The sequence below is a fragment of the Maylandia zebra genome, unplaced genomic scaffold (assembly GCF_041146795.1).
Source record: "Maylandia zebra isolate NMK-2024a unplaced genomic scaffold, Mzebra_GT3a scaffold11, whole genome shotgun sequence".
Lineage (NCBI taxonomy): Eukaryota > Metazoa > Chordata > Actinopteri > Cichliformes > Cichlidae > Maylandia > Maylandia zebra.
This window is the reverse complement of record NW_027490041.1, coordinates 1,333,687-1,346,239: the sequence shown is the minus strand read 5'-3', so window position 1 is coordinate 1,346,239 and position 12,553 is coordinate 1,333,687. Positions and strand designations below refer to the sequence as shown.

The window sequence follows — 12,553 nt, the reverse complement described above, 5'->3', positions numbered from 1 at the left end:
ATGTTGGGGTCAGCGCATCATATATTAGTCAAAATGCTGCAGCTCGTCTTTTAACTGGCACTCGAAAGTTTGAGCACATTTCCCCTGTTTTAGCTTCACGTCACTGGCTGCCCATTTCTTTTAGGATTCATTTTAAAATTCTTTTATTTACTTTTAAAGCTCTCCATGGCCTCGCCCCATCTCATCTCTCTGAGCTGCGACAGCCTCATACAGGCCAGCTGATCAGCTGCTCCTGCATGTACCCAGGACTGGGCGTAAACTTAGAGGAGATCCTGCTTTTGCTGTAGCAGCTGCAAACTGTGGAGCGAGCTTCCTTTGGAGATCAGACAGGCCTCTTCTTTACCTGTTTTTAAGTCTTGAAAACCCGCCTCTTTACCCTGAGCTTTGACACCACGTGAGATGTTGGTTTTTATTTCAGTTGTTTTTAGGTGATTCGATGCTGTTTTATCTTGTTTTGTTTTCATTTGATGTTTTATGTGTTTTATTTATTTATTTTGCTGTTTTCTGTTGTTCTATTGTTTTAACTTATTTTCCGTGCAGCACTTTGTTCCTGTGCTGGCTATTTTAAAGTGCTTTATAAATAAGATTGGATTGGATTGGACTGCCACCAACAGCTCTGTAACACACTGTGCACACAATGCTATCATTGTCTTTTCTTTTTAGCTGCTTTTACATTTTAGTTGCTGACTTCTGATAAACTGAATAAAACAGGAGAACACACAACCTGGAAATCTTCAACCACACACAAAATACATACGTTTCCCTGGTAAAGTACACAACCTCTGCAGTACCGCTGAGTTTTCTACAAGCGCACAAAGCTGCTACCAGCTCTGCTGCTGTGACCTGTGTTACCTGTGTTAGGCTCTTACATCCATACGATGGTTGAAGGACCGGCCGTGTCCCGTCTTCCTTCTGTGCATAATCGTGGCCCCTGCTGGAAGCTGACCCCGTGTGTGTGGATCTTCTCCTCCCGGCCTATCACAGTGAGGAATGGAGGTGGTGTCAGTGTGGGTCAGTGTCACTGGGAGCTGTGGGCGTCTCCACAGTGGGCCTGGGAAACTTTGAAAAGATGTTTTCTTCTTTCGGCCATAAAATCCAGATCTTGGTTTCCTCTTTGTGAGCACAACAGAGACTCCCCTTGTTTCTTACACAGCCCCCCTTTGGCTTTCATGCACACACACCCACTCAGGGAATAAAGTCACTGCAGCCATTTAGCTGCTTCTCAGCACTCGCTGCATAACCTGAGGTTGGTCAGCCGGTCGACTCGTCGTGCATAGTGACAAATGAGGGATTTCAAATATTTCCAAAGCGATGCATCAGGTTTCTTTGCAGATGAAGTGAGACGTGGATGTTTCACAGCACCAATGAAGATTGTGTTTAAGTGCAGCCGGGCGCACGCTCCCCCAGCGACGCCAGCTTCTTCTCACCATGCAAACACTTTGATTTGAAATAGATTACAGCCGTGAGTGTTTGACTGTGATGCACTGGTGATGTGTTCAGGGTCGCAGGTTTCCACCCGCCTCGTCTCTTTGCATGCAGTGAAGGAAACTATGCAAACTATGCAAGGTGTGCAGTAACAGGTCTGAACAAACCAGCAGCAAATAACTTCCAGTCTCCACAGGTTCAGTGCAGCTGGTGTAACAAACGTTTGGTTACAACATATTAATGTTCGCACACTGCTGTAAAAACAGTTTTATTAAAATGAACGTGCACTTTTGTAGAAGCTCGTGGTGAACGCTCCACTGCCTTTGTTTTATTGTTACTATTATGTTGTGATGGGTTGAACAGGATGACTTGAGACGTGTGCGATGTGACAGAATAGACAGATGGAAGCCTTCATGTTGGATCAGAACGACGTCGGGCTTGTTGGTCTGCTGTGGTTTGATCAGAAGACTTCCTCAGATCAGCACCGTGGCCCTCCTCTTCCTCTCCCCCATCTGCTTCTTCTAGCAGCTTCCAACACACTGAGGTCTCTGACAGTGAGAGTGACTCCAGTGTTCCTGTAACTTTGAAGCAGAGGTTCAAGACAGATTTGATCTTTCCTTTCCTTCTGTTTGGGATTGAAGTGATGTAATATCAGGGGGGGCAGGGGGGGCTATGATGTCCTGTCATTCTCATGTAAATCTGTGTTGGGAACATTAATGTTTAGTAAATGTGAAGTTAGCAGAGCAGTTTTGGTCTGAATCACTGACGTCTTTCTTAAATACTGCAGGAACAGTTAGGAGTGTAACTGTAATCTGTAACTGTAGTTTGGCTGAGCTGGAGTCTTTGGGTTCATCATGTCGTTGGATGCTCACCTCCTGCAGCTGCTGGCTGCTCTCCCAGATGAGACATGATATCTGAATGTCCTTTATAATAACCTTAATTCACCTCGCACACACACAATGAGCTGTCTAATCAGCTGACCGGAGCAGGTGCTGTGTGTGAGAGCGATGTTGGGGTTGTGAGGGCCCAAAGAGCTGGATCTCAGCCCCTGTGGAGGACAGAGGGGGTATGGACGTCGCGTGCGTGGACACCACTCCTCAGCTACTAGCTGCAGATGTGCAGTGCACATGTGGAACATGCAGCACCTTAAACCAACTTTTCCTCTGGAGTTAAACACTCTCCCTATCTGTTCACATACAGGTCTGTGTCCTCTGTACAAACCGCTGGTGACCGTAGCAAACTGGCAACCAGAGTAATGGTAAATGGTAAATGCACTGGTTCTTATACAGCACTCTTCTACCCTCCCTAAGCACTAAACCAGTTCCAGAGCATCTAATAAAAGCACTGGCAGCAACAGGGGCCAGTATCCCGCCCAAGGTGACTTTGGCACGCAGACTGGAGCAGCCGGGGATCGAACTACCGACTGACGTCCTGAGCCACAGTCGCCTCTTTTCCAGTAGAACATAACTGCCTCAGCTCAACTTGACTCTACTCGACTCTACTTGACTCTGTTTCTCAGTTACAGTTGAGCACCACCTCAGTGTGGGTGTGGCTGTTACAGCAACACAACCTGGAAGTCCCGTGACGCAAACACAACAAGCGATGACATCCCGGTGATGGAACATCTGCACCCCGTCACTGGACTTCCTGTGTAGCCGTTTCCCTCGTTGCCAGGCAGGTTTGAGTCTTGAAGGGTTCGCTCTCATAACTGATCCAGTGATGTCACTTCCTGGCCATCAGCGGCATGTATCTGGGACACAAACTGGGCTTGGAACTGGGTGCGAGATGAAACTCTGAGAAGCTCTTCAGACGACGCTGACCTGCATGACTGAGGACCTGCACAGACTTGCTGCCTCGCTCTTTGTGAGGAACGTCCTTCAGGAGTATGAAAGGGAAACTAGCAGTTTATTGAAACCAGCTCCGCTTCAACCTCAGATGCACACAAAGTAGACTCGTTCCCCAAGAGTTTGCACTTTGGATCCCAGGTATCGAACCAGCAACCCTCTGATTAGCAGATGAGCCAGTCGGGCTACAGCTACCCTACGTGTGTGTGTGTGTTGCCTTTTCATTCACATAATCCATCTTATCTCTAATGAAAAAGCCAAATGAAATCCTCAGATTTGCCCCTCAGGTTCCCACAGTGTTCAGGTCACACCAGGCCACAGTCCCACATTTGAGCCACGACTGTGGGTCACACAGAGGACAGAGCATGTCCTTTAGCCTTCTTTGTTTTTGGATTGTGTGCCACAGAGTCTCCCTGAAGATGATTTTGGCACGTTTGCTGAGATTGTTTGAAAAACAAGCTGAAGAACACGTCCACGATGTCACAGCAGCTGTGGGCCTCGATGGAGCCCACGTTTGTCCTGGAGGCGTCCTCTGTGGAGCGAGGCCGGCTCACATCGTTCAGTCTGAACAGGGTGAAGCTCCAGCTTTGACCTGATTAACTTCCAGTAGTGGAAAAGCAGCTGTAGCTGCATTTTTCATCACTATTAATGGGATGCTGCTATGACCTGCTGCTACTGGGAGCTCAAAGCCTGAGGCCATCATTAAGATCTGTGTGGGTCTGTGTGTGTGTGGGACACTCACTGAGTAGTAGTCCACTGACCGACCCAAACACGGTGACTTCATATCACAGGAAATATTCAGCTCAGGCTTCTGTCTGACGCTTTGCTGTCTCACATTTAAATCACAAAGGTTGTTTCTACAAACACCCACTCATCTATCGTCCTCTTACACACCGGTCACAGACCCACTGCTGAACTCACAATATCATTTATTTTGTGTGTTTGTTACACAGGAAAGCTGTTATTGATCAGTTTGAGAGTAAAACAGAAATTGTGAGTGTAAATGTGGAGATTACAGTCGTTTCATGCTGTAACCTACAAAATGCTCTGTGCAGACGAGTCAGTGAAATCAATCAATCATCGTGAACACAGTGTGGGGTCAGTGTTAACAACATGGTGCAGAAAGGAAACACAAGCGTGGAAGAGTGTTTGTGTGTCCGCCGGGAGCGATGTCTCACTCTGTTTCCATCCTTTTCTCGTGAACAGCGATCTGGTGTTTCTGAGGACACAGAAGCATCCAGCGTCATTATTTTTGTGTATGTCGTGTGAGCTGAGAGTGGAGCGCTGTAACCAAAGGTAGTGAGCGCGTCAGGCTTTAACGTCGCGGCTGGTTGTGCGATCGTGTCGCCGCTGAACTCGTGAGAGTTTGTCTCAGGGATCTTTACATTTGAAGTCAGGTGAACATCCAGTGAACTAACAGAACATTCAGGAGCATTTACTCTCATGAATGTCAGACAAACTGAGGTTTGTGTGTCAGTTAGATTCTTTAAGTCGTTAAAGTGTCTCTGTTAGGAAAAGCATGTTTCCTCCACTTCTGCAGAACTGCATGACCTGTAGCATCATTGCAGGAAGTAGCCTGTGACAATGAGTGACTGCACATCATCATTATCAACACATAAACCTGTGGTCTGGACCTGCAGTTCTTATTTTTACTGTCTGGTTTTGTGTAAAGCAGCACTTCAGTAAGCACCTGTGAAGCACACAGTCATAGTCGAGTAATGAAGCGATCCATATGTGAAACATATTCCACGTCTACAGGATAGTGGAGGTTACATGGGTCAACCTGGCAAACTGTACCAGCACATGTGATCACACTGATAGCAGAACACAGGTATGTGAGTCTCTACGACGAGGTCAGAAACCAGTAACAAATGTTTCATGTGATTCGTTTTTCTCCAGTTTGTCTGCAGTGAACCTTAAATACTCACTGAACCAGCTGTTTCCTGATGTGGTGACGTGTGTCGGTGATGAAGCCAACACTCTGTCCAGTGTTGGGCAAGTTACTTGAAAAAAGTAATCAGTAACTAATTACTGATTACTTCCCCAAAAAGTAATCCTGTTACTTTACTGATTACTTATTTTCAAAAGTAATTAATTACTTAGTTACTTTTTAAAAACACGATTTCCAACCTGAAGAGGTGGAAATCTAACATTCTGGAGACGATCAGTACATGAATCTGTTCAACACGACAACAATTTGACTTCAGTGTGAACGTTTGCATTAAATAACCTTCTTCATCCAGCTGACAGCATCTTCATCCTATGATGTGAACAGTTCCTCCTGTTGATGACAAACCTCTGACAGGATCTGCTTGAGGAGCTTTTTCATGTGCAGCTCTCTGAGCTCAGGGCTGAGCTGCTGTTTCATCTTTAAGAGCTGCTGCCTCCTCGCCGGACTTGTTCTCCTCTTCTTCTCCTAATGACACCATTTCTGCTTCATATTAAATTCAATAAAGATGCTGACATGTATCTGTAGCAACAACACCATTGAATCTAGAACAACTGGAGCCAAACCAGTGGCTCTGCTGGGATCACTGGTGAGCCAACACTTCCTTGTTGATGCAGATTTCAGGGCTTCCTTTTGCTCCTCCGTTATAACTGTTCTCTCTTCTCAACACATGATGACACAAAGGAATCAGCAGTGACAAAGATGATGCTGAAGAGAAGCACACACTTCACACATATAACAGAGCAGTGCAGTTACACACACCTCTGCTCGACATCAGGCCTCAAACAAAGACACAAAACACTAACTTGACTCTAAACAGAAGAAACGAGCAGCTGTTTCTGTTCTGTGCTTATTTATATTTGACACACATGCTTCTCTTTGTGCAAACACACATCGCACTATAAGGGTAACCTCGCACACAATGATTGGACAGCACAGTGATGATGCTGGGAGATCCTATACGCAGCAACACAGAAACACTGAGAACTTTAAACAATGATGGAAAGTGTTATAAATGACTTGTTGGCCTCTGATCTGTCACAAACAGCTGAAACGTGTCTCTCATGAGTCACATGAAGGTTTTTGACAGAAAGGACAAAAAGTAGCTGCAGTCAGTTTGTGTCATTTTTATATTTATTCATCTGGGAGAAAAATCTGAGGGACATTAAAATGTGTTTTCAACAGAGACAAGAACATGAATATAACAGAACAGGTAAATGAACATGTTTCAAGTAAACAGCTGGACTGATCAGGTCCAAACACAGAGTGATAAACTTGTCAAACAGCTGTCATATCTTTATATAGAAGCTCTTTATAAATGCTGCTCACTGCAGTCTGTTTACTAATAATGTCAAAGTGTTAGAAACACAGAAACATCAGAATGGTCTTTGTTCACAGAAACCTGTCTGGGATCCTTTGTTGTTCTTTTGATGCAGAGTTACATTATAAATATAAAGAGTTATTTCAGAGTCTCATCAGTTTTCCTGCATGTCTTTATTTAACACATCAGCAGGGCTGAAGCTCTCATGTTAAACACACACTGATCTATGGACACGTTCATGTGTTTCTAACAGAACCAGGCTGTTATCAGCCTGCACTAACATTATGTCACACACACTGAATGTAACAGTGACAGTTTACATCATCACACAATCAGCTGTGATTGTTTCACTGTCATCAAACGAGTCAACAGGAAGTAGAATCAATAGAAACCAATCATTTACTGACAGCATGTCTGATGGAAATAAGTGCAGATTATGTATGAAGTCTAACTGCACACAGTAACTGTGTTACAATAAGGACTTAACAGCGCCCTCTGCTGGAGTGTTTCAGTACTGCGTTAACTAGAATACACCACCTCCTCCTCACACCACCTGCTACAGCTCTACTCTTCTATGACTACAGTCATCCACAGCACTGATGTGAGGTCACATGGTTCATATGTAAGGAGCACAGCTGACCTCAGGTCAGTTTAATGACTGTGAGCAGCAGCTGTGTTATTGTCACTGTGACAGGGAGACACTCTCAGACACAGCGCTCATGTCAGCTTGTTCTCATGCAGGAGGATCAGGAGCTCCATGTTTGTCTTTCTGTTTGAATCATGATGTGTTTGTGCCATCAGAGTCTGTCATGAGTACTCAGGGTTTCACAGCAGCTCTTCTGGATGCTGACGAGGACTCCAACCTCATGTTTCACCTCTCTGAGCTTCTGATGTCTGTGAACACTCGTGTTTCTTCTCTGGGCTCATCTGGACAAAAACACCTTTCTGTGTTTGGCTGCAGCCTCATTCTGACTGACAGGAAGTGTGTTATCCATGAGCTGCACTTCTGTGAGGAAGTTTCCTGCTGTGTTTCCTGTCTGTGGACAAACACGAGTGTTCCAGCTGAGGACTTGGTTCCTTCCACCTGTCCATACAGGACATCACGCTGTCTGCAGCTCTGTAAATGCAGCTCCAGGTCCTTCCACGTGCTGCTCTGTATTTGTGCAGTTTGTAGTGTGTCCTGGGAAACGTAGCACACATGGTGTTCTTCTGCTGTTTCCTCCTTTCACTGAGTGTGAAACACTGACGCTGTGCTGTTGTTCACAGAGGGGAGCTGATTCTAGCTGCAGCTGGACTCTGTCATCTAACTGAATGTGTTGGTGCTGATCACGGGGCTCTGAGGGGGGAGCAGCAGGAGGACTCTGGATGCTGACGTCAGTGTATCTGTGGAAGCTCCCACAGCGTGTCTGTCATTCAATATTGTGCTGTATATTGTATCTATGCAAAGATGAACAGACTGTGTGTTCACTGGTCTCTGTGCTGCAGCTCTGATGTCATCATCACTCCCTCCTCCACCCTCAGCAGTCCCAGCATGCTGCTGTGGTGCACCCCACCCTCACTCTACACCTGAGCCACAGACCACACCCTCCACCTCAATATACACCACAGTTTTCTCTGCTGTGGAAATGAGATCAGGAGGAAATCATCATTATTATTATTTAATAAACGCTCACATTAATGTGGGCTTATTTGTTTCATATTAGAAACATTAGTTGAGTGTTTTTAGTATAAAATGGTCAAAGTCCCTCTTTTTGCTCCTCCCCTCACCTGTGGATGGGCGGTGCTGTTACCGTGGTGACAGCTTGGATGTGTTTCAGTCCTGCCTGGTTATCACTGCAGGAATCTTTCACATTTATTACAGGTAATAACTCTGATTTTTCTGTGTATTATGAACCAAATGTATCCTGATACACACAGAGATGGATGAGCAGAGGTCACATGATGAAAGAACAAACATGGAGTCTTTGATTTATTTAGATATTTATTGATGAATGCAAACAAACCCGACACTGAACCATCGTCCAGCAGAACAAACCTGATCACATGACCTGCTGACCCAAACAGTGAAAAGCTCCATGGCAACAACAACAAACAGCCTCACATATGTTAACAGAGGCTGTTAGAAGCACAGAGTCTTTACAGTCTTTCTCCTGTTTGGACACAGATCTCTGCACATCTTCATCACAGTTACTCACAGACGTGCAGAGTGTGTGGATATCAAAGCTAAGTTTCCACCATGTTTGTAGTCTGTACTGGGACTCATGGAGCATCTCTCTATGAGCACTCAGTGCTTTAAACAGTGAGTCCCAGTTTAACCAGCAGCCTTCACACCACACATCACACAGACATGGAAACTTCAAACCTCAGACTGAAGACACCATCAGAAATAAACAGATTGTGATGAAGATGAAGAACTGGACCAGTTTGCTGTGGTTTCTTCTGTTCCTGTCAGAAATAAGAGTCTGGCAGCACTTTGCTCTCCTTCCACATGTTTAAGGAGGAAGTGAAGAAGAGCGAGTGAGTCGTCTTCCTCTGTGGGCCCAACATCAGGCAGCAGCCACGTATTTTTAAAAACCCAGCACACTGCTTCAGAAACACTGAGTCCAGGTGACCAGAGTCATGTGATCAGTGAGGTCTTCACTCAGGACGTCACTGCTTCAGGACCTGATTCAGAGGTTTATGAGGACGTGGATCATTGGTGCTGATGTTGTGTGAGAGCTGGTGAACCATGGGGAACATAAATAACAACCAGGCCATCAGCAGTTCTACCCCCAGCTCTAAAACCTACATAATACACTACACATATAGTTATATAGGTTATAGTATGTTATATATAAACATAGCTGAAGCAGTTTCATTTGTAGCTTCACGCTGCACTTCACATGTTTGTCCACCAGATGGCAGCACAGAGGCCTGTGTTGGAAAGCTTTGAGTAATGAAGCGTTTTCAATCCAAGCTTCAGAAAGCTTCATGTGGTCATCAAGGAAGCAACCAGGAAATATCTGCTGTGTGTAAAAACAGCAACACAAGAATCCAGGATGAAGACAAGAAACTCAAAGCTCACAAAACAGGTGGAGCTAATTTTGTGACGTGTTTGTGTAAAAACACCACAGAAGTGAATCATCAAAGTTTCCATGTGAGCTGATGATGCTGCTGCAGAGTTTCTGTGAACCTCCTGTGACCCCGCCTCCTCATACAGAGACATCTGATTGCTCTTCAAACTGCATCACGTGGACACATGTGATTGTGTGTTGTAGTATTGATCCCAATGCTGGTATCAGTCCTGGATCAATAACACTGGATGGATGCGTTCAGCATGGAGCCCCTGAGCTGTGTTACAGACAAACATGGAAACTGACAGGTCTGTGTCATTCACAGTCTGTAACACTTCTAAACAACAGAGGCTGACCCAAGTGCCTCAGAGCCAGGCACGCTCACATCACAGCTCTCTAAATAAGCCAGTTTCAAAATAAGAGCTGAAAGCTGTGTTTGCTTGTGTTAGCTTATTATTGTGGAGACTAACATTCAGTGATCATGTGTTCAGACTCATAATGATTACTCTCAGAAATCCTCATCTTTGTATTTACTGTGTGTTGGATCAATAACTGAGATTCATGGTATCACACAGCTGTGCTGCTGCTGATGTCAGCACATCTGGAACAATACGAGGTATCTGCTACCAGACTGAGCAGGACGTGAGACCTGTGGACTGTTTAAAGCTGTCCCTCCACAGCTCACTCAGACCTGATCCACACCTCAGTGATATTCTCTGCCTTCCTCAGTAGAGACAGAAACCATTCAGATCTGGGACCATCAGCTGACTGATGATGTCACACAGACTGTGTTTTTCAGGAACAGTGATTCTGATGTGAGCCTGCTAGCTGACAGCAGACCTGATGAAAGCACATGTTCACATCTGTGAGGACAGACTGGACTCTTTGACTGCACCTTGGTTCTCCTCAGAGGTCTGTACAGGAGCATGTCCACCCCCACTGAAGATCTCAGTCACTGTGAAACATAGAAAGCTGCTTGTGTGGCCTCTGCCTCACATGTAGATACAGCTACAGGTTTCTCTGTCAGTCAGACTGAAACAGTGTCCTGATGCTGCATCATTCAGCTCTGTGCCCCAGTCAGCATCACTGGGAGCTACCAGTGTTTCTGCCCTTTTCCTGTAACACTACACTCAGCACAGGCTCAGCTGGTATCCAGTGTTGGACTTTGGCTTCAGCTGCTGTGATAGATCCTCTAACATAGATCAGCTCTGCTACATGTTGTTAGATAAGTGCAGCTGCTGTCATGTCCTGATGTTTCTCTGGCTCAGCAGCTTCTCCATCAGAGGTTCACATGGAGCTGATCCAGTATCTCCAGTAACTGTGTTCTGTGCCTCACTGGTTCATCCTTCTGTCTGTGTGACGTCAGTCAGATGTTGAAGTTAAACTCTGTAATCTTCACTGTGTCACAGAGTTCAGTGAGTCCCGTTATTCACAGTATCAATCAGATCATCAGAGAACAGCTGATCAGCAATCAGTGGTGCCAACAGCGCCTCCTGTGGTGAGAGGATGCAATAATGCAATGTAGCATTTTTCCACTCAACACTTGCAGTCATGGAAACTGTCTGTTGGATCTGTGTGACGTTGCTTTCTTGGTTAGAGTTCCTCACAAATGTCCAGATGATTCTTCTAATGAGGCGTCGACCATGTTTGCAGCTCTTTGGAAGAAAACGTCGCCCTTTGCCATCCTTACTTTTCTTTGACTTCTTCAAATGCAGCTGAACTCCAGCTGGTATTTTCTTGGACTTTGCAGCTGTTTCTGGTCATCAGTTCATTCCTGCAAACCTCTGAAGCTGAACAACAATGATGCTGCATTGCTGGCTGATCCCAAAAGGTTGATTCTGTTCATCTGGACGTTTTCAGAAACGTTTGCTCACTGATCAGGTGACTTCTTCAGTCTCAGCTGACTGCAGCTTTACAAGCTTACAAACAGCACATTTGCACAATGACTGAAAGCAGCAGCACCTGATATATATGATACTAATATAATACATATACATATATAATCCATACTAATGATGAAGGAACTGAGCTCACAGTCCATTGTTCATTCAGTGAACTACTCAGTTTATTTTGGGCCTCAGAAATGCTCACTCTGTTTGTACATCACTGTCAGCAATAGACTCATTCTGCTGTGTGGACAGGAACACATGTGACATCACTTCCTGTTTGTTTGTGACTGAAGAGGAAGAAGTTTACAAGGAATCATTTAGAAGAGTTTCAAACATCAACTGATTGAATCCATGAATCTGAAAACGTGTTTGTGAGTGAAAGAGACAGACATGTACAGACTGAACTATCTGTTCAACAGTCAGAGTGTTTCTGTAACAGGAGACACTCTTTACACTCCACTCAGCACAGGGACACTGAGGAACCAGGATAGACTCCAAACCCAGGATAAAGAGTTTGAGTGAATGTGGTGTTGAAGGTGTGGAGGTGGATCAGAGTGTCAGAGGAGACTCTGTAGAAGGACAGAGTGCCAGCAGGACAGTCCACATACACTGCTGCTCTGTTAGAGAGAGAGGAGGAGGAGGAGGAGGAGGAGGAGGAGGAGGAGATGAGTGTTGATCTGTTATTGTGCCTGACAAAATGAGGACCATCATCAGTGCAGATCAGACTCCAGGACTGATCATTGTGTCCAAACAAACAGTCATAACTGCCTCCTTTCCTTCTGATGCTTCTGTAACTCACTGATATACAAACTCTTCCTCTCCACTCGACCTCCCAGTAACAGCGACCAGTCAGACCATTTCTACACAGCAGCTGATAATTAAAAACATCAAATCTGTCTGGATGATCAGGATATGACTGAACCTCCTCCACACGTGTCACCTTCCTGTTGTTGTCAGACAGTTGGAGCTTTGTGTTCACTGTGTTTGTGTCGATTGTGAGTTGACAGGAATCTGATGGAGAGAACAAACACAATCCAGCTGCAGTTATTGATCCATCATCTGTTCATTGATTG

The 12,553-nt window shown here is 45.2% G+C and overlaps 1 protein-coding gene and 1 long non-coding RNA gene across 2 annotated transcripts in view; one reads left to right on the top strand and one right to left on the bottom strand.

Moving 5' to 3' along the window:
* Positions 1–12,553, top strand: part of LOC143415893 (uncharacterized) — a 158,853-nt gene that overhangs the window by 22,571 nt on the left and 123,729 nt on the right. The gene's annotated exons all lie outside the window — the stretch shown is intronic.
* LOC112431674 (uncharacterized) overlaps positions 11,633–12,553 on the bottom strand; it is a 53,227-nt gene continuing 52,306 nt past the window's right edge. The window contains exon 13 of the mRNA XM_076881283.1: positions 11,633–12,491. Within this exon, the coding sequence (XP_076737398.1) occupies positions 11,941–12,491 (551 nt within the window). The 3' untranslated portion in view covers positions 11,633–11,940. The remainder of the gene's footprint in view (positions 12,492–12,553) is intronic.